General features: G+C 37.0%; 1 protein-coding gene across 1 annotated transcript in view; it reads left to right on the top strand.

Annotated features, from left to right (window-relative positions):
* The window catches only part of hydin (HYDIN axonemal central pair apparatus protein), a 68,591-nt gene that overhangs the window by 27,799 nt on the left and 18,021 nt on the right, over positions 1-22,771 (top strand). The window contains exons 18-43 of the mRNA XM_079447096.1: positions 3,134-3,372; positions 3,458-3,716; positions 4,223-4,366; positions 6,675-6,818; positions 7,073-7,386; positions 9,521-9,643; positions 10,681-10,852; positions 11,428-11,637; positions 11,737-11,877; positions 11,974-12,148; positions 13,714-13,847; positions 13,989-14,119; positions 14,194-14,330; positions 14,575-14,696; positions 15,159-15,350; positions 15,773-15,922; positions 16,843-17,082; positions 17,864-17,993; positions 18,124-18,183; positions 18,299-18,466; positions 18,551-18,915; positions 20,609-20,728; positions 20,848-21,005; positions 21,557-21,710; positions 21,988-22,401; positions 22,514-22,705. Coding sequence (XP_079303222.1) covers positions 3,134-3,372; positions 3,458-3,716; positions 4,223-4,366; positions 6,675-6,818; positions 7,073-7,386; positions 9,521-9,643; positions 10,681-10,852; positions 11,428-11,637; positions 11,737-11,877; positions 11,974-12,148; positions 13,714-13,847; positions 13,989-14,119; positions 14,194-14,330; positions 14,575-14,696; positions 15,159-15,350; positions 15,773-15,922; positions 16,843-17,082; positions 17,864-17,993; positions 18,124-18,183; positions 18,299-18,466; positions 18,551-18,915; positions 20,609-20,728; positions 20,848-21,005; positions 21,557-21,710; positions 21,988-22,401; positions 22,514-22,705 — 4,788 coding nt within the window. The remainder of the gene's footprint in view (positions 1-3,133; positions 3,373-3,457; positions 3,717-4,222; positions 4,367-6,674; positions 6,819-7,072; positions 7,387-9,520; positions 9,644-10,680; positions 10,853-11,427; positions 11,638-11,736; positions 11,878-11,973; positions 12,149-13,713; positions 13,848-13,988; positions 14,120-14,193; positions 14,331-14,574; positions 14,697-15,158; positions 15,351-15,772; positions 15,923-16,842; positions 17,083-17,863; positions 17,994-18,123; positions 18,184-18,298; positions 18,467-18,550; positions 18,916-20,608; positions 20,729-20,847; positions 21,006-21,556; positions 21,711-21,987; positions 22,402-22,513; positions 22,706-22,771) is intronic.

The following is a 22,771-nucleotide window of genomic DNA, read 5'->3' as shown; positions in this document are numbered from 1 at the left end:
TCCAAATTGCTTGCTTTTCTCTCAAAGTCAGCTCCCTCGTCTTCATCCTGGTTTGTGTGTGTGATCATCGAATGCAAGATTCAGAATGCAGAAGTAGTGGATATAACTGATACGACACATTCCCTGCTTTTAATATCTGAAGAATTAATGCAACAGGACACAGCTGATCACTTAGAAAGACCTGTGAGGCAACTGTTCCAATATTTATGCTCACACCAACACCCAGGTTCTCTTTGCTCAGTCAGAAAATCCCAATTAAAAGTTAATGTGCAGGACATCAATCATTTGGCCGCATTATGGAAATTGATTTGAATCCTCCGCCAACAGTTATGAAAAGTAGTGGTACAAAGAGGGATGAAACAAAAGTGCTGAACTTCTTAGCTGGTAAAACATCTATGTGTTGACTCACCCAATAATAAAATGTGACATTCTGTAGTTTTGTCTTATATTCGTCTCATATTTGTAAATGTCTTGACTCCACAGCCAACAGAGCAATTTTGTCTTTACTGTTCCAATACTTTTGGAGGGCACTGTATATCCACTTATTTTGCTACATGGAATAAGATATTTCTATGAATGACTGAGGCTTCTGATTCATTAGCTGGTGTAGGTAAATAACTAGAATAAAAAATGCAGTAAACTGTAAAACTATTTGCACTACAAACAAATAGTTAGTGTGTTTATTATTATAATAAATGGAAATAATGTGTAAACAAATACCTGTTTGCAGTATCAAGCAGCATAACAGACTGTTTTTATATAGCTAAAATATCTGGACAAAGATGACACTAGTAGCCTTGCACATTCAAGTTACAAATGACTGTGTCTGTGCTTATGTTAAAAAAGATTGATACATTAAAATATATTTCAAAGGGCTTCTCATATAAAGTGCTGCCAAAACCCTTTACTATCTCTGATGGTCAGTATATTTCTCCAGAATTATTCATGGAGCTCTGCACAGTTGAGTGAATGTGAGATATGAGTAAGGCTCCTCCTGATCGGTCTATAACACACTGTCTGCCTCACAAACACACTTTGCCACACACAAATATATAGGTCCTGCATGCCTCAGAATCCATATCAGTTTGAGGAGTCGTATATATAAAAGAGTTAGCTGCCAATTCATCTACGTGAGATGTTTACACGGTTTTCTGGAACACTTGATTCTGATTGGACAGTTGTTACTTTCTGTGGTCAAAATTTTATTTTCTGCTAAATTGACTACTGTCAATTGAACTCCGCTCAATATTTCATGCTTTTTTATTTATTTTTGTAATAAGTGAGATAATGTACATTCAGATATATTTATGCATTAGATTCTGCACACTCAAACAGGAAATACTCTACCTTCAATTTCCTCTCTGCAGTCTGCTCATGTAGTTTTTTCCTATGAGGACTGTAAAAGGAGAGAGTAATGGGAATGATGATAAATGTGCCAAAAGCTATACTCAGCCATCAGGATGAGCCACACTCTTAAGATAAATAAAACACTATTAATCAGAATCCCTTAACACACCAACACCCAGGTTCTCTTTGCTCAGTCAGAAAATCCCAATTAAAAGTTAGTGTGCAGGACATCAATCATTTGGCCGCATTATGAAAATTGATTTGAATCCTCCGCCAACAGTTATGAAAAGTAGTGGTACAAATTAAGCAGCTGGTGAGGTGCACTTTTGCATGCAAAGACAAGCTTGCACTTTTTTCTCATTGGTGTATTTCTTGTTATGAGAAAATGAAAGGAATTAATGAAAGTAGGGAGAAAAAGTAGGCCAGAGAGGAGGAGCTTCACATCTGGGGTTTGAATAAAGAAAAAACTGCTTATAGGCATATCCTCCGTGTCAATACCTCAGTACAGAGCAGATGTCAGACACTCGGGTGAGTTGAAGCACAAATAGTGTCCATCCATTAGCCATTCCGTACTCATTATAAAACGCCAGTGTTTCCTATTCCCTTCAGATAAAAAGAATCCTGCTGGCTGGACATATAGACGCACATATGTGCATGTTATCGCTACATGGATGCTCATTTAAATCTCTGTTCAATTACAAGACTGAGATAAGTTGTTGCGGAGCGGTTTGCATTTGACTGGTATTTACTTGTGTTTGAGCCAACCGGGAGGGAATGATCATTAATATTTCTCATTCCCCACTAGAAAACTCATCCACTGTGGGATCATTTCCCTTGAACATTACATAAGACACAGAAGAATCAGTCCACACACTTAAGGGAGTTTACCGTTGTTTTGTGCATGTGATATATATTTTTTTTCTTGTGCCCTGTGTTGGACTATATATTGTATGAAGTAATGTATTCTTTGGTGTCTCATTGCTGTTTATTAATTCCAAATTAATTCCTAGCTAGGTGTTTTTTATTTTAATAGTCAGATTGGACAGTTAAACCTTTCATTTTTGCTGTGTTCTATTTTATTTATTTATTTTTTGTAATTTTTTGAATATAGCTGGTTATTCCTGGTCACAATTGTAATAAATGGGAAAGTACAAATTTAAATTTGCTTAGTTGCTCACTAAGAATAAATTAGCATAATATATATATACTACCATTCAATGGTTTGGGGTCAATAAGTTTGTTTTTAGTAAATAATCATTCAGCAAGGACACATTGATCAAAAGTGGCAGCAAATCACATTGTTAAAGAAATCTACATATAACATATCTAAGATAAGATATAAGAATATCAGCATATTAGAATGATTTCTAAAGGATCATGTGACTCTGAAACTGGAGTAATGGCTACTGAAAACTCAACAATTCTATTTTAAAATATATTAAAATAGACAAAAAATTTTTTTAATTGCAATAATATTACTGTTTTCACTGTATTTTGGATCAAATAAATGCGGTCTTGATCAGCATTAAAAAGTGGGGCTATATGTTTATTCTCTAGTCCTAATTGTAACCACTTATATGTATACTGTTGTTTACATGTCTAGTAAGCAAGATTTAAATGAGCAAGATTAATGCTATTAATAGGTCTTTAAACATTACATGTTGAGAGTTATTAGAATGTTTCGATGTTTAATATCCTTTTTTGCTGTCATATGTTCAAAACTTGACTATGGAATTAGTGATTTTGTGATTTTTGTGTGCTATACCATGTATATGTATGTTGATAGGTGAAGAACAGGTCTCACTGGTGTGTGGATCCCATTGAAGGGGAAATTCCTCCAGAGCAGAGTTTGGAATTGAAGTTGATAGCACACCTGAATGACACCTTGCCCTTCCAGGATGAGCTTTTACTAGAAATCCAGGATGGACAGACCTTTAACATTCCTGTGTGGGCCAAAGGAAAGGGCACCACCATAGTCACTGACCGGCCATTTGCTCCTAACCTGGATTTGGGAGCTCACTTCAGGTAAAACAACCAAGCACGTGCAGATGTCCTTGAGTTTAACAATAACATGTATTCACAAAACTTCATAGTTGTTCTGATCTTCCAGTTCTGGCCCATGTCAATACGCCTTCAGAATCACTAATCGAGGACGTCGCACTCACCAACTATTATGGACCACAGAGGGGTTTCCACAGTTTCCTAATAGGGAACTTCTGTCACCTAACAAGTCTAGGAACAAGAAAAGCAAGAGTCTACAAACTTCAGTTCAAGAAGGCCCAGTTTTCAGCTTATCCCCTGCACGTTTATCACTTGCTCCTGGCCATTCAGCTGATATGCTGCTTGAGGGCTCCTCTGATGTTCCCAAGGTAGGACTACATTCTTCGCAACAATTTTAAATATGTTAGCCAACAGTAGTTCCGACACAATCGGCTGAATTTGAATACTACAGTGATGAAGGTCCTGAAAGCCACACTTAATCCTCTTTTAGTGGAGATGCACAGAGCTGTGTATTGACTTCCTCTCTAGAGCATTACAGAGATGCATGCCTCCTTGAGTCCTTATTGATTTAATGGTAAATTAGAGATGAGAGAAGGTGAGAAGTGAATATAGGCCTGCCCTGCTGCATCCCACGCCGGGATGCTGCATTGCATAGCCATCAGTCGGTCAGCTGTCAGTGTGCCGGCACTTAGGCATCATAGAGAAGGCCTTGTTTGAGTGCATTTCTGACAAGGCCGAGCAGGCTTTTTAAAAATGATACTTTCAAAGATGATTCACATCCATTCATAAATTAAGAATATGAAAAGGATCTCTTTTGTGTATGTATATGTATATATATTGTGTTTTTAAATGTGTGTGTGTTAATGAATTGCAGGTGGTTACAGAGAAACTGGTATGCTATGCTGTTGTCGGGCGTCAGTATGTGAGAGAGTGCATCATGACTGCAGACGTCACATGCCAATTTGTCTCCCCAGCAGTAGACATCTCCTCCCAACAAATCAACTTCTATGTGGAAAAGGTTCGTAAAAACCTCTCTCTACCATCAAGTGTTATTATAGTTTTGGAATTTTAAATTTAGTTATTTATATGTTAAGTGTAGATATTTATTCAGTTATGTCATATTATTTAGATTTTTTTAGTTCCCCTCCAGAATGTTCTAGTTTATTTTCTAGTTTTTAGTTTATTTTCTAGTATATTTAGTTTTTTAGGGGTGCCAAAGTTAAGGTCCGTACACACCAAGAATGATAACTATAAAGATTACTATATAGATAACGATATTGGCGTCCAAGCGCACGCTCATCTGCCGCTTTAAATTCTCGAGCTAGTGATAGCAGGATGGATTATGATTGGGTGTCAATGTTTGTATCGTTAATCAGCTGGAAAAAAATATTATGAAAGTAATTTCATTAGCATTGTTTCTCTGTGCCTTTATCGTTATAGCTGTGGTGTGGACTCTGCTATTCCTTATTATTGAGAATGATTTTTAGAACTATATCTTTATCGTTATCTTTATAGTTATCGTCCTTGGTGTGAACTGGCCTTAAATCTGATAACTGGTGTCATAAATGCTTAGTGCTCTGAAATTTCTCAGTCTAGTGTTATTTAGTTTCATTTTCATGTTTAATGCAGACGAGTTGTAAAGGTTTCAACTTTTGTAATAAATTACTTTGTGTCTATTTTTATATCATTTAATTAATTTTATATATTAAAGGGATAGTTCACCCAGAATTTATTCACCCTCTTGTTTTTCCAAACCTGCATGATTTTCTTTATTCTGTGGAAAGAAGATATTCTGAGAAATGTGTTTTTCTTTTTTTCATACAATGGAAGTCAGTGGTCACCAAAACCATTTCAAACCTTCTTCAAAATACTGTATCTTCTTTTGTTTTCTGCACAAGAAAGAAAGTCAAACAGTTTTGGAATGACATGATGGAATGATAAATGATGACAGATTTAGATTTTTGGGTGAAGTGTCCGTTTAATTACTCATTTTGTCAATAATGTTTTGTGTGTGTATGTTAAATGTCAGGTCCATTATCTGTGCCGCAGCTCAGTGGCTGTACATGTACCCTTTATCAAATGTCCTTTCACTTTTTAAGAAGTACGAGATGCTTTCCTTACTGCTGGAAATATAGTTTGCAGTGTGTGGTTAGAGGTAATTAACTGCTCCATTGTACAGGAATTAAGCCTAATTTATGAATGGTATAGAATAGACATCTTATCATCTGTTCATCCAGTCAATAAATTTCGATTCATTTGTAAGTCACTTGACAGCATAAAGACAAGATTGAGGCATAGGCTAATGTCATGGTCTATTGGAATTAAAAAGAGATGGCTGCCCCTAATATTGACAGTAAAGACCGTGCAGTTGTTATGTGGACTCATTCAAATGAGCCGTCCAAATTTACTTCTCATTGGCAAAATGATTGTTAGTGAGCTGAGGAGGCAAATTCATTTTAACCCCAGCCCACAGCTCAGCATTGGCATCTCAGGTCCTCTTCTGTTTTTAAAAAAAAAGCTGTAGAATAAGCACAGTGAGCTCAGGGGGAACCATCATCATAATGAAAATGATTTTCTGTCTGCCTTATTTCACTTTTATTATCTCTCTTTCAACACACACACACACACACACACACACACATTTTCAAACACAACACCATCCCCCTTGTCAGATTCCCGTTCTCTCCGTTTTTTGCTGTAGCCATACATATTTTCATACACTTCTTATATCTTCTGACAGCTGCTTTCAGGCGGCTTGCAAGTCTGCATCTTAGAATTAAAAATGCAAATTTATTTCAGTGGCATTCTTTTTATCTGATTCTTTCCCATTCGTCCGTGTTTTGACAGCCCGTGCTGCTAGATTTACTGAATGCTCCCTTAGTAGAGCTTGGAGGAATAAAGCAATTAAAGAGAGCGAGTAGGGAATGGAGAGAGAGAGATGAGAGGAAAGTGAAGGAAGAGGGAAACCAAGGGAGTAGGGGAGAGTGAAATTTGCCTTTTAAGTATTGACAGTAAAATTGCACAAATAACTGATATTTGTGCTTGAAAATGATATTGTGTCTAATAGCATTAATAATAGCTGCTCTCAATATTACCTCCTCTACACCTACCACTGTAGTTTCAGAAATTTGAGAAAGACTTCAGAAAGTTTTGAACTGAGATATATTTTCAGTCCCTGTGAAAGATTATACATACTTAGTATGGTCACAGTAAATGTGTACACACACACACACACACACACACACACACACTAATCCCGTAGTATATTGTGTTTTATTGGTTTTGCTTTATATGTTGTTTTTCCAATATATTTGTCTAACTCACAGGCTCCAGATGTGTCTCTGGTTCCATTGTATCAGAGGTTGGTTCTGAAGAGCGTGTCCTCCTTGAACCTCTCCATGGAACTGACCCTGCGTGAGCCTTTTGGATTGTGTGAATATGACGGGGATGAACGGTATACAACCTCAAAGGTAAACCGGTGGAGTTTAGATGCTGTTTATATACCAGTAATGGCAGTGCAATTAATGGGAGCCATTAAGTCTTTCTTTCAAAAAGCAAAAAGCAAAATAAAAATCATAAAATGCTATTTATTTTTATTTTATCCTATTGTTGCATATCTTTGCATGCAAATGTGCAGGTAAGATTTCAATGCTTTCCATTACCTTGGCCTGTGCATTTGAATTTTTGGTCTTTCAGGCTGAGTCTAGTTCTTCTCTTTCTCTAGAGTCTGGTGCTGGCTGTCGGAGCTCAAAAAGAGCTATGGGTGCGTTTCAACCCTATGTATCGACAGGACTGTGTCACTCGTATGGTTGAGGATGTGCTGGAGTTCTGCTACCACGGCCACACTCAGCAGGACAGGGTAGTGCTGAGGGGGGAGGTCCACTTCCCTAATCTCAAGTTCTCAAGCACCACATTGGACTTTGGCTGCATTCTCAACAACACAAAATCCCGCTGCAAGCTCACCATGACCAACTGTAGCCCACTCTGCATTTCCTATCGATGGGCCTTCCTTGTAGATCGACAACATTGCCATATTGGGTAGGATTTGAAGTTCAAATTATAAACCAAATCACTGTGACATTTTTCAAAATTTTGTCAGAATACAAAGTGATCTAGTTTGTAGTCCTTTAAGCATAAACTAAAATGGTTAGGAGTACAGGGGCACCTCTCTGCAGAGTAAACTTGGCTGTGCTGTGCTTTAATTCCAAGCCAGTGCATTTTTAATCTAGACTGTCGGGACAGTCTGTATGGACTTAAGCTGGCATTTAGCAATTCAAAGGCTGCATAAGTGACTTCTTGAGAGAAATGTTCAAGGAGTATTGATTTCCTGTTGACAAACAACAACAAAGATAAATAAATTGGGGGGAATTAAACGACTTCCAAAAAAGCCCCAAAAGATTAAGCAGTCAATGCTTTAATTCAGCACTCAGCTGTTAAAGACGGACAGATGTCCAGTCAAGCCTTCCAAGCCCTGCGAGGAAATGCTGTAGCTAACTATAACTGAATAAACGGGTGATGCTCTATGACAGCTCACACTTTGCTGATGGAAGTGAGTAGTGGAGAAGCTTGTGATTAAATAATGGATCATCAGCATTTACAGTCTCCGTGGTATTCAAATGCAGCACCTTACAATAACAGTCAAACATCTGATCTCTGTGTTCTCAAATAGAGCGTTCAGTGCCATGAAGTGGAGCAGTTATAGAAACTAAGTGTTTAGATTACAACCAGTGTTCACTTTAAATTAAAATGTAAATAATTAAATATTAAGTAATAAATATGTAACTGAAAAGTACTGAATACTGAATAATACTGAATGGTTTATTTAATAAATATATCTTTACTGCATTTATCTAATACTTTTTCTTTTGATGAAGATTTAATATAAATTTAGTTAATATTTAATTTCATATTAAATCATTTGTTCATTTTACTCTAAAATGGCATCTAATTTTTGTCAAAAATTAACATTTATTCAAAAATCATGTATTAATTTAAGCATGTATCAACATTTAACACAAACATGTTAAAACCTTTTTGCTTTAAAAATCTCTTTTTAGTGCGTTTTTGCAAAGAGTATATTCAAAATTCATGACCCAATGTCACGAGAAAACATATTTAACGAAGTGACGATTTCAAGTGAATATGTACAATGTGATTCGTATGGTAATGTATGACTTTTAGAAAAGTTCATTGTTATTATGAAGGTCCACCCCTAAACCTAAATGTCTGTGGGTTGTAAGCAGATCTCACGACAATTCGTAAAAAAATTGCCACCAACTCACCAAACCGTGTTAGTTTAGCAAATAGTAGATAGTTCAATTTCACTTTAGTTATATAATTTTGTACAGATGCAGTTGTAATGTTAAGTTCATGTTGTGTAAATATCTGACTAAATATATAGGATGAGTTGGTATGAATTAAGTAAGTTTACTGGTGTTCATTCACTGTTCAGATTCAGCTCACACTGTTTAAGCGGGACAATCCTTGACACTGCTGATTCTTATTGCGTTATTTGAAATAATCAAATAATGCTATCGGAAACAACGCCAAGACATTGTTAATGAATTGTGTAAATCTTGCTATTTTAATTTTTCCTATTGTATTTTTGTTATATTTGACAGGATGTTTTAATTATTGCAGTCATGTGCATTTTTTTGTCTTGTCTCATAGGCAAATATATCCAACACCCTCTCAGTTTTACACACATGCTTATCGTTTCCTGTTTAAAATATAAAAATTGCTTGCACAAAGCTTTATTTTAAATCTCAGCTGTCGATAACTTTGGGTTGAGTTTTTATGGTTTTAAATTGTTGTTTAGTGACTGCCATGTCCTGTGTCGGATTAATCGATACGCCTCCTTGGGGCTACAGTGCAAGCCAGTGAAGATTAATCAGTTTCTGCTTTCTGCTATTCGCTTTCCACCTCCTGCATGATCCAATAAGACTATGACCTTTCCTATCAATATCACAGGGGTTTCAGCATGCATTGTCCAGCCTGCTAATTAAAAGGCTATCAGTAATTAAAACCAAGAGCGAAGCCGCTATTATTGCACTTTCATTGATCCATTTGGGCTCCCGACACATAGCGGATTTCTTGCTGATGGACAGTTTTTTTTTTTCGTGGTGTCTGTGGCTGATATGAGAGTGATTACTTTTTTCTTCTTTTCTGGTAGGTTTTTTGATGAGATGAGTCAAGGGACTGACGGAGACGCTGGGGGGAAAAGAAAGGAGAGCGGGGAGGCGCAGTGGGAGCTGTTAGAGCAGAAAGAAGCTGACGGCAAGACGGACACAAACAGGTCTGAGAACAGCTTCTGTGTGAGACTAGAGGTTGACAACTCCCTGAAGCCTCTCAGATAATAAGCAGGAATTATGAGGATACATATAAAGTGGGATGTTTACCCGAATCTCATCATGCTTGCAGACCTTTGAGTATTACCTCACCTCCTCACTGGTTCTCCAAGTTGATAATGAGAGAACGGAGCGTAGCCTCCTACAGAATCATTAGATTACTCAAGAGCACCCATCACGTATGCACTCATATCGAGGAGGGCAGGTAAATGTGAGGCGTTATCTGTGCGTTTGTTGAGCGTAGCGAGTGAGTCTGGGAGCACATGTCTCTTGAGAGACTTTGAGAACACCTGCACCAGACTTCCCTAGCACTTAAAACACTCTCTACACTGTCATTTTTTTCAGTGCTCACAGCCTGGTTCACAGAGATGTTGGTTGAAGCATTAAAACAAACAGCATTCAAGCACAAAAGCTGTACATTTTCAGATGGATTTTACAATTTTTTTTTGTAGATATGGCTGGTGTTTTCAATTCCCAGGGGTCCTGTGGAGCTTATTCATTATCTGTACTACTAAGTAATCACCTCCTGGCTTATGGAGGAAAAAAAAGAAGAAAAGAAAGATAGATTTTTTGATTAACACTGCCCCCTGCTGACTCCATTTATAATAACACCCATTGTTACAACCTGCCCACTTTCAATACAACTTTATGTCTGAATAGTTTTTACAAGATATTTGATTTGCTTTTTTGCCGAAAGTGAAATATTATGACACTGATTCCATCAAAGCTTATTCTGAGTGAGTGTGGCTCTTATTATATTCTTTTCCCTTTCTTTAAAGCCCGAAACTTCCCATGTGAATATTTCTTCTGATAAATTACATCCATTCAATTATTTAATGCTTTCTGTAATTAATGGCCATCTTGACAGACCCAATTTGGTTTCCGTCTGACCCTTTAGGCGTAATGAAAATGTGAAGTAAGAGAGATTGAGATCTGATGATTGCTGAAAACCCCTAATAATGTATCATTGTTTATGTTTTTGCAGGGAGGCTGACATAATCATACCTCAATTGGAAGAGGATGAATTGCATCACGGAAGCTCCAACACACAGGAGCAGAATAGGAACTACTCGACACAAAGGCCATTGAGCACAGAGCTGGGAAGCAAACCAATCAGTCTCACAGCCAATGGGCATCCGAGTGTGGGTGTGAAAGAGGTTGGTATAACCTTGCGTCTGTCTCTTTATGTTGACATAGGCTTTTTCCGAAAGCTTAGGCATGACTTTGCAGGCAGCGTTGGCGCACAAAGGCATCTGCCAAAACTTATTCAGGACAGATTTCTGAGGAAGCTTAATAGTTTAATGATCTACAACAAAATAGAGACACTTTAGTGATAACTAAGCAAATATTTAATTACTACAATACTAATTTCTAGCTAGAAATGACATCAAAAGTGGAAAAAGTAGGTCAAAAACATACATCTACATACTAACTGACCACTAACTGCAACTTTCAGACACCATTTTTATTTTTTAACTCAACTGTCACAGAATCAAATGCACAGGATACTGTGGGATATCACAGGAGACACCTACGCTGCCTTCAGTAGACAGGGTGTGGCACAGTGATTGGATTCATATATGCCTTGTTGCTTTCTTACATCTAGATGATGCCTGAGGAGGCAGAATTTTTCAGCTTCCGCATGGAGCAGTATTCTCTAAACATATGATTTATTGTACAGTTTGAATTGCCTCTTTTTCATGCAATACGATTATACTCATCTATTTCGTAGGTGTTTGATATCTCTTCACTGTATGGGGAAATACAGCCTGGTGACACCAAGCTGGTGACCTTCTCGTTTCTCGGCCACGCTGAAATCAGCACGCATGTGTTAGCATTGTGTGAGGTGGAAGGAGGGCCCACCTATGAGATCACACTCAAGGGCCAGGCTTCTTTTGTTTCATATATGCTGGACACAAATGACATTGACTTTGGTTTACAGGTAACTACACACTTTCACCACATAATAGCAATAGGATCTTTTCAGCAGTGATATGTATAAATGGAAAATTCCGTTCTGTTTTGTTTCCTATAATCACAGTTGTTTGACCATGTGGCGGAAGCAGAGATCACTCTGAAAAACACAGGGAAGGTTGGCTTTGATTTCTCTACTCTAACTGGAGAACAAGGACTCTTTGCAGAGCAACCCTTGCCTGGTCAGCCTCTCATCATTCCCAGCAAGGTGAGATGTTCTTCATGTTTTAATACACTGATGACTTTTCATCCATTGCGTATAAAATTTGTGGCATCAAGTGTCATGCTTGTGTTTCTTATGAAGGGTCACCTAGAGCCGTATGCAGAAATGAGGCTCAGTGTATATTACCTCCCAGGGATCCCAGAAGTCTTTTACAAGACCTTCCAGTTGCAAGTGGCCTTCTATGAGGCCGAGAACATTACTGTAAGAGGAGAGGGTATTTTCCCTCGATTATGTCTGGACCTGCCTAGAGACCTGAGTAAGTTTCTGTTTTCACAAGCAGCACAACTGGCTTTAACATGTTTTAATAATGAGAAGTGATTATTGAGCAGCAAATCAGCATATTAGAATGATTTCTGAAGGATCATGTGACACTGAAGACTGAAGTAATGGTTGCTGAAAATGTAGCTTTGCCATCATATAAAAATATAAAATAGTAATTTATTATTTTGAATAGTAATAATAATTCACAATATTACTGTCTTACCGATTTGTTTTTTACCAACTCCAAACTTTTGGTAGTGTATGTAGAGATCTGAACAAGAATGAAACTTTTTGATAATCATTATTTATACCTCAAATTGCACAGCTTGTTGAGGACAGGTGTGCTCTTGGGGAATGTTCACACAAAATATGTTTTTGTTTGCACTTGCACTGCTTTTTAATTATTTTTTGGTGTAAAAATTTGCTAGACAGACATCTTTACACCTTGTCTCACAGCTATTTTTTAGCGTCTTGCACCTGAGCATCAAGTATTAAGATGTGTTTTTAAGAAGTTCAACTTTTGACATGCAGCACAGCTAATTATTTTCCATTTTCACAGCAGTGGACCAATGAGAAGAAACTAGGCGGGGCAAACATTATAAGCAATTTTAATTAGCTGTTTGGCTGTTTCTAAAACATTCTAATATCTGTTTTTACTTGAACACATCTCAGGACTCTTCAGTTCTGCGCTGTGCTTTTTGGATTTGTCATTTTCACTTGGTTGATCCTAACTTCAAGATCAAAAGGAATTTTAAGTAAGCGTTTAGTCTTACAAAAAAGTATAGCCATTTAGTGATTGGCCAAGTCAGACACCATACATCTTCATATGTTCTAATTAATCAAAGCTTATAAATGAATTAGCCATTCTTAGGCCAACAGCTCTTCACAAAATTGTTGAGCACATTGAGAAGTTCAGACAGGATGTTTTAAATTCCTGAATATGATCCAACTTTCACTCTTATCAAATACACTTGAAAGGAATCCAGTCCTTCGTCCTGGCTCACCTAACCTTTAATCAAACACAGTTGGACCATGCCAGATTGCAGACAGACATAATGGTCTTGACCTTGAACTAGCTCACACTCTGCACTAGAACTGTTCAAATCCATTTTCCTCTCTGATCTGCTGCCAGCCTGAAGGAGTGCTATTTATCTCAGAAACAAGCAGTTTTGCTCTCAGTGGAAACTGAGGTCTTGTGGTTATAGAGCAAATGGTGCAACTATTACTAAGGAGAGGAATACTGTGTTGCTCTCTGATTACCTATTGATCAGATTCTTTGCTTTACTAACACAGGCAGTTTGTTGTAAAGAGCAAAGAAATTGCAGGCTTTGTTGCTAAAGAGATATTTTTACATTATAAGGTCAATACTTTGACTACAAGGCCTATAAAAAGAGATTGTTGAATCAGCAGTAACAAGCAGTGAGTAGACTCAGAATAAATAGAAAATTAGGATTTTAACTAAAATACATGACTGTTGTACTCAAATCTCAAACAAAATCTTATCTGAATAAGGCTTATCAGAAGAGGCTTTGAAAGTGGTGTTTTCTGTTTCCTGGCTAGATGAGGAGATATATGGTTCTTTGCTAAAGGAGGCAAAAGACTCTGTGGAGAATGAAAAATCAAGGGAGGGGGTGTTGAGCAGGCTTGTCACAGTAAAGGAGGAGATGGCACCTGAAGATGACTACATTCCTACAGTGAGTCTGTCTGTGATAATTGCATGTTTTGTCCTCCTCTTCCTAGCTTGATGTAATCCATCAAGCTCCACTGAGAATAGCCATTATTGCAGCTTTGTATATACATTTTTGTGTGTACTATAATATATATGTATGCTGTAGTATGATGCCCTGCTGCAGATGGAGTTAGAACGACTCCTTGTAAAGGAAAATTCCTTGGCTGTACAGAAACTACACCAACTCACAGATCAAAGATCTGGGTCCACTAACAACTGGCTCAAGAAGCTGTGCAAGTAAGTCCATTCGTGTAGAAACCTCTCATCTTTACAAGCAATCAAAACATGTGTCTGATGGGCCTTCTCTTTAGGTTAAGCTTGCCTGAGTACACACTGGACTTTGGCTATGTCAACATTGGCAGCATTGTGACCCATATTGTCAAAATAACCAACACTTGTCCAGTTGCTGTGTCTTTCAGAGCTGACAGGAGCTCACTGGCAGACAGAGGTTTGTCCTTTCCACAGAATGGTCAGTAGGTTTAAAACAGCCAGAGATGATTGTTCTGGACAGCATTGATTTCTGCAACAAATCTTGTTCAAATAGGTGTCAATTTCTGTGATGTGTTTAGATTGTTTACAAAGCTTGTGGTTTGATGTAAAATTGAGTGTCTTCTCTTAGTGTTGCTATTTTGGTATGAATAATTTGAAATTACTTTATTCACTGCATTAATACTCATTTTTATTCTGCTCAGGGTTTAGTACAGAATTGGACAGGGTGCAGAATTTGCCCTTCTGTGAGACAGAGACATTTGAAGTGAAGTTTGATGCCCGTGGGGCCAATCTGGGAACGATCAATGCAGTTATGCCCATTCAGGTTCGGTGAAAATGACATTAAATATCTGAGACAAGCAAAGAAATGCTGGATGAAGATGAAATATTGACTTTTTGTGCCTTTTGAGAATGCAAACATCCATCATCATAAACATTCACACATTCACAAATCTCATTCAGACTTGTACTTTATAAGATTCTGCACAATTTCTAGGTATTTTAACAAATGTAAGCAAATTGTGACATCTTAAAATTCTTGTTCAATTCAACTCCTAATGTTGATTATATAATTTGCAATAAAAAAGTATTAAATCAGAAAAATTCAAAATCATAGCATTTTGTCAATGAATGAATTATTACAGAATTAATAATACCTAGTTTGCATTGTTTGTACAGTATATATCTTTTGGAAGGCACCCACTGCTATTTGTGCTCTACATTATAGCTTATTGCGACTTGATTTATTTATGTATCACTGAGTCATTCACTTCTGTGTGATTGACAGGTGACTAACGGGCCCCAAGTGCATGTGCGTTTATGTGCGGAGGTCACAATGCCATCTCTCACAGTGTCAACAGACACACTGCAATTCGACATCATCCAGTGTGGCCTGTGTCAGGTGATCACAGTCCAGCTGCACAATGATGGGCCAGTTCCCTGTGAATGGCGCATCAGACAGGAGGAACGGCCAAAGAAGGTACCAAAGAAGCCTTGTACAGAACATACAAACAAAGAGCCAGAGTAATTTTTTATTTTTGGAATAACTGATGAATCATTCACTGTAAGATTATGATCATGTATTAAGAAAGTAAATGGAGTTAATTTTAATTTTATGTTGACTTTGAGACTCATTTCCATCCTTAATAAGCTGATTTAGCTTAGCAATGAATTATATATATCTGCTTGATAGAAATGGGTGTTGTCGCAGTGTTGAGATTCATTCGTCTTTGTGGCGTGTTTGTTGTTGCTAATCAGTTTTAGATCAGACTGTGGTGTGAGGTTTACTTCAGTGCTCTTACCATATGTTGTGGTTTTTCCTCTGATAACATATCTAGTTTTGTTGTGATTGAATTGAATGGGAATTTATCCCAGATGTTGTCTCTTTGGCTGTGTGATCAGATTGACAAGCACATCCCACTGTATCTCAGACGACAGGCTCTGCTGAAACAGCGGCGTCCTCCAGTTGTCTTTGAGTTATTACCCTCAGATGGCACACTCTATCCTGGTGACAGAATCAACGTGCAGGTCAAGTTCAGCCCAGCAGAGGGGGTAAAGAAACACAGACACTAGCTACGATTACACATTTACTAGTTTCAAAGAAAAAAATACTTTAATTCATCAATAATTGATTAAAATTAGTAAAGACATTTATAATGTTACAAAAGATTTTAAATAAATGTTGTTCTTTTGAAATTTCAAAAGAATCCTGAAAAAAGTATTTCCTTAAAATATTAAGCAGCACAACTGTTTTTAATATTGATAATAATCAGAAATGTTTCTTGAGCACCAAATCAGCATATTAGAATGATTTCTGAAGGATCATTGGACACTGAAGTCTGGAGTATTACTCCAGTCTTCAGTGTCTTATGATCCTTCAGAAATCATTGAACATTTGTACTGTAAGTAATTTAATACATACAGTACAAGATCAATATTGAACATTTGCACTGTATGTCATTTATTCCTGTGATGGCAAAGATGGCAAAGATTTTAACAGCCATCACAGGAATAAATTACATACAGTACAAACGTTCAACATTACAGATATTTTAAAATAGCAAACAGTTATTTTAAAATGTATCAGTATTTCAGTATTTATTAGTATTATTTTTGATCAAATAAATTCAGACTTGGTGAGAGTAAGAGACTTCTTACCGATCCCAAACTGTTGAATGGTAGTGTAACAATTTGTGATGTCTAATTTCAAGATTAAATCTAGCTATATTTTAGTATATCTATATACACTTCATATTTTCTATAAATAAATTACTTACACAAATCAGTTTACCATGTTGAATTTGATTCCTTAAAGTAGGATGAAGACAGTCTGTAGTTCTATTGAGAGTCAAAGTAACATGATTAAGTTATGAATAATTCCACTGTTTTGTTTTGCCTGCAGTCGATTTGTAGCCAGCTGTGTATCTTTATTCAAAGGCCTGGTTGTTTTCCTTCTGATATGTGTTCTTCAGAGAGCGTACATTCAGAGACTAGTGATAACAGTGGCTCAGAGCACTCAGAAGATCCTGCTGCTGGCCCAAGGTCAGGGAGAAGAGCCTCAGCTGGAGTTTTCCTCCTCGGAACTAGATTTTGGGTCCATCCTGCCCTACTGTGAAGGGAAGGTGGCTGAGGTGGTTGTCCACAACCCTTGCCCCTTCCCTATAGAGTTTTACTCTCTGGACTTCGACAAGCAGTACCTAGAAGAGGAAGAGGTGAGCTTAATAATAGGTTCAATATAGGTTTTTGTTCTGTTTTGTTTGATTTATTTATTTATTTAGATTTTTTTATATATCTTTTATGTCTATTTTTTCTTCTTAGACAGCAATGAGATCACATACTGTCAATATGAAAGTTTGGTCACACTTTATATTAGGTGGCCTTAACTACTATGTACTTACATCAGAAAATAAGTACAATGTACTTATTGTGGTCATATTGTATTTTAAAACACTTTTGCTGCTATTGAGGTGGGATACGGGTAAGGTTAAGGACAGGTTTGGTGGTATGTGTAGGTTTAAGGGTGGGTTAAGGTGTGAGGGATGGGTCAACAGTGTAATTATAAATGTAACTACAGAAATTAATTACAGATGTAATTACAAATAGGTATTTTTAAAAATATAAGTACAATGTAAAAACATGTATGTACACAATAAGTGCATTGTATCAAATGATTAATTTCAATGTAAGTACACAGTAGTTAAGGCCACCTAATATAAAGTGGGACCGAAAGTTTCAACATGAAAATTCCTACCATAAACTAACATTTCTCTTCAGATTATTTCAGACTAAAGTATCTGAGCTATGTTTTCAGCATTTGCCTCATTTATTGTGGACTGTATATATTTTTAGTTCTTCCGATGAATCTTATTTCTCAACAAAGACCTTCAGATATGTGTTTGGTTCAGTGTAGTGCTGGACACTGTCATTCCTATATATATATATATATATATATATTCATCCTCTTCCAATGTGTCTTTGTGTTCTGCTTCTCAGATCTTGCGAATGTTAAAAGGATACGATGCCCAAAATGTGTTACTTCTACCTCCCTGTGCTCCTGGCGAGACTCTGCCACCAGAACTGTTGGACTTCTACAAAGAGCAGAGTTCGCAGGAACCCAAGCAGGGTACCGTATACAGCAACAGAGATGGTTTTAATTTATAATTGATGCAGAATTGTATATCTGACTTTGTATATGATCACAGGCTTTGCCTTTTGGCAGAATTTTAAGTGAATCTTGTATATATATTTTTAAGATTCCGTGGAAGATGAAGACAAGGGCGAGACAGCTGCACCATCTGAGGGTGAAACACCTGGTATGGTTCAGCCTAGGGCAACAGTAATAATGTATTTGCATTCTTAATGAGATTGGTACTATAATTCAGTACATTATTACACATAAATGAGAGTACATATTTCTACTCCACACAGGCCAGGCTAAAGACAACATCAGCACTGGAACTGCAGTGGGGGATCTGGAATACGACCCTGTGTCTAGAGTTGTTGCACGTCATATGGGCATTGATCTTTCACCAGAAGGCAAGGCTGCCCTTAATCGTCGGGGCATTGCCATTGTTGTTCATGGTGCCCCTCTGTCAGGTAAGACTTTATAGATTTACCCATGTATGCTATTTGTCCTATTGTAAAGGTCGCTCTGATGCAAATGTAAGCATCTATGTGCAGGTAAAACAAGGACAGCAGTTACTCTGGCTAAGCACTATGGGGCAGCGTGTCTCAGTGTAGATGAGGTGGTGCAGGAAGCTGTGGCATCAGGGAACAGCTCTGCAGCCCTGAGGGCAAGGGAACAATGTGCCAAGGTTGCTGTGGTGCATGCTCAGAAGGAAGTGGATGAGGCAGCGGCAGATATGGTGACCATTGTGGGTCAGGGTGCCGGTGTTCTAAGTGTTGAGGCAGTTGCCAAACACACAGCTGAAGGCAGCCTGACCAGTGATCCTAAAGTCCCCCCGTCATCTGCCTCAACCCGAAATAAAACAAACATCACAGGGCATTCACAGAAGAATAACAGCTCCAGTCGCACTGCTTCACTGGTAACATACAAAATCTCTTTTCACTTTGTCACATACATACTTGTCAAAACATCATTAAAACAATATTAATTTACTTGAGAGGCAGCATTATATAAGATATTAAGATTTTAATTGTTATTAAGCAAGGGCCAAATCTTATTATTAACTAGTTGCTTATTAGCATGCCTATTAATAACACATTGGCTATTTATTAGTACTTATGAAGCATTTATTCTACACGACCATATTCTACATCCATAATACTAACTGTTGATAAGCAGCAAATTAGGAGTTTATTGAGGCAAAAGTCATAGTTTATGGTTTGTTAATGGTGAGAATTGGACCTTAAAATAAAGTGTGACCAATATTATAAATAATAAATTATTTTTGTAGTGTTTCAAACATAAAAAGACTCTTGAAAGACTCCTTAGCTTGAAGATATTTATAACATATTTATATTTATAGTTAATAATTATAATAGTTATTATAGTTATAATTATAGTAAGATATTTATAGTTTAAAAATATATTTTAAATAAATGTTGTTTGAACTTTCTGTTCGTCAAGGAATCCTGAAAAAAAAATATCTCAGTTTCCAAAACATATTAAGCAATGCAACTGTTTATCAGATTTTTTTCTTGAGCACCAAATTAGCATTTTGATGATTTATGGAGGATAATGTGACACTGAAATACATTGAAAACAGACATTTAAAGTTGTAATAATCCTTCTCAACATTACTGATTTTATTTTAAATATATATACAGTCTTGGCCAAAAATATTGGCACCCTTGGTAAATATGATCAAAGAAGGCTGTGAAAATTAATGTGCATTGTTAATCCTTTTGATCTTTAATTTTATTTTAAATCACAAAAATCTAACCTTTCATTGGATAATAAGAATTTAAAATGGGGGGGAAATATCATTATGAAATAAATGTTTTTATCTAATACACATTGGCCACAATTAACGGCACCCTTTCATTCAATACTTTTTGAAACCTCCATTTGCCAGTTTAATAGCTCTACATTTTCTCCTATAATGCCTGATGAGGTTAGAGAACACCTGACAAGAGATCAGAGACCATTCCTTCATCCAGAATCTCTCCAGACCCTTTAGATTCCCAGCGCCACGTTGATGCTTCTTCTCTTCAGTTCACCTCACTCATGTTCGTGTTCATAATCACCCTGGAGTGCTCAAAATTGTGAATATGAATGGGAATATACTTCAGAGATATTTTACTCATAAGAATTTCTAGGGGTGCCAATAATTGTGTCCAACGTGTATTTGAGAAAAACATTTATTTCATTATGATATATCCCCCCATTTTAAATTCTTATCATCCAATGAAAGGTTAGATTTTTTTTTTTTTTAAATAAAAGATCAAATGGATTAACAATGCAGATTAATTTTCACAGCCTTCTTTGATCATATTTACCAAGGGTGCCGATATTTTTGGCCATGACTGTATACATACACATACACACTATATAGCAAACATTTGTACTGGAAAGCAAAAATGCTAATTGAGAGAAATAAAATGTATATTTGTGAGTGTCAGCTTTTCCTTCCATTAATATAGTAAATACAGTAAGATACTGTAATACCAAACATATGGTGTAACATACGGATCTGTACTGTATTGTATTGTGTTTTGTTGTGTGATGTATGAATGGATATAAATAAATATTTAAAATGTGTGTGTGTGTTGCAGACAGATGGTCAGGTACACAGGCGTCTGAGTGTGAGTGCCAGTCAAAATGAAGAGCTGGGGCTGATTAGCTGCCTACTGCCTGATGATGTGTTGGTAGAGATCCTGTCAGAGAGACTGCAGGTGTGTACATTATTTGTATACCCTATACATACTGTATCTGATATATGGTTGATAATTTGTGTCAATCACAGCATATGCAGACATATAGTAATTTTGTCCTGCTTGCCCCCATGCCATAGCTTAGCGACTGTCACTGTGGTGTTGTGATTGACGGATTGGAGACACTGTACTGCCACTCACCAAGTAAAACGCTCCAGATCATCCTGAAAGCCTTCGACAACCGTCGCCATATTTTTGTTATCAACCTGTTTAACTGCTATAGTGCCTTCAAGCTAAGGTGCTCTACACTGTTCTGATACAAATTCAAGATTCTTCTTATATTTGAAACACTGAAAATGATTTATTTATTATAATATTATATTCCGGAAGATGCATGTATCCAGATACATTAACTTGAGACAATTTTTGTAAAAAGGTATTCAGGCCGGTTTTCAGATAATTTATGTCAGGTTTAAGTTTACATTTATTTATGTTAGATTTATGCTTAAAACAAGAAAAAGTAACTTACCAACAGGATAAGACAAATATATTTATTTCAGGATGTATTCTCTAAAAACAAGTCTTAATATCTTAAGACTAAATATATTTGTGCTTCTTATTTTGTTTTGTTCTAAGGATGTTTGAAAATCTTACCTCCAAAATAAGACTAAATTAAAAGATTTCTTGCAGTGTACCCTGTATATGAGATTTAAATGAGAATAGAGGTTTTCATAGGTTTTAGTAATGACAGCAAATATTCAACAAGTTCTTCACACTCAATTTGATTTAAAGAAAAGAAAACTGTAGGTAAGAATGAGTTTGTGAAATTAAATTTGTGGATTACTTTAGAGAACAGGACAAGTTTGACCACGAACAAGAAGAGAGAAAACAACAGGAGCTTGAGAATTTAAGAGAAGAGGAGATGACACCTAGTGAGGACTTGGATACAAAACCAAAACATGAAGACCCCCTGCCACTTTCTGAGGAGCTACAACAAGAGATGGTAGGTTTGAGTGTGCAATTCACAATATGCTTACCATCAGAAGACTGTTCTTGTGAAGCCTAAACATGTTTCAGATTTTCATATTTAAAATTTAGTAACTTGATTGCATGAACTACATGAAGTATTTGAATTCCAGTCAAGGTAAAGTGTATAATACATGTACCACAAACAGCACCGATTGTAATTACTTTAAAAGTGATTGTCTGGCTGGTTTGCATTGTCCAGTTATCTTTGAAATCTATTTTGAAAACTATATTTTTTTGTTCTTCTTTAACAGTCCAGTGAGAGTGACAGACAGCTACTGGCCCGATTCCATCTGTACGAACAGAATCAGCCAGAACTCCAACACATTCTTCAGTTCTGGGACCGAACACAAAGTCTCTTATTACGGCCCATGGTCTCCGAAGCCCAAGAGACTGTAGACATAACAAACTGTCCTCCTCCCTCTGCCAAGAAGAGCAAGAAGGAACGAGAGAAGGAGAAAGCTGAGAAGGAAAAGCTGAAAGTGGAGGCTGCAGATATGAAGTCACCAGCTCCCAGTCAGACCCAAGTGTCAACTGATGGTGCAGAGGGCTCGGAAAAGATAGTGGTTCCACAGCCTATCCCCTACATCTGGCTGTCTATAAAAGAGAAGGAACAACTGGATGGATTCGAGATCATCAGTAGCATGAAACTGCCCTCCCATGAAGAGGTATAGTACTTCGGTTCCTCTTTATGTTGGAGCAGTTCTTCGTTGTGCAAATTTTGTATCCATAGAATATCACATACATTTTTTAAATGTTTTTCTCACATTTTTCTGACAGGTTTTGGATGGATTAGGGTTAGGACCTAAAGGTCCACCCATCCCACCACCTATAATATTCTCCATAGTCCCATACCCTAAGATGAGATCAGTGCCCAACACACAGCTCTCCAACAGCTGTTTTACTTTTTTGATGCCCACGTCTTGTGAGGATCTGCCAGAGAAGAAAGAAGCAGACCTGAGATCAGAAAAGGTACTAAAGTCTTGAAGAAATAGACTTTAGTTTAAATGTGGAAAAAGGCTTATTAAAAAGCGGTTT

This window comes from Barbus barbus (genome assembly GCF_936440315.1).
Source record: "Barbus barbus genome assembly, chromosome: 22".
NCBI lineage: Eukaryota > Metazoa > Chordata > Actinopteri > Cypriniformes > Cyprinidae > Barbus > Barbus barbus.
This window is presented reverse-complemented; position numbering and strand designations above follow the sequence as displayed.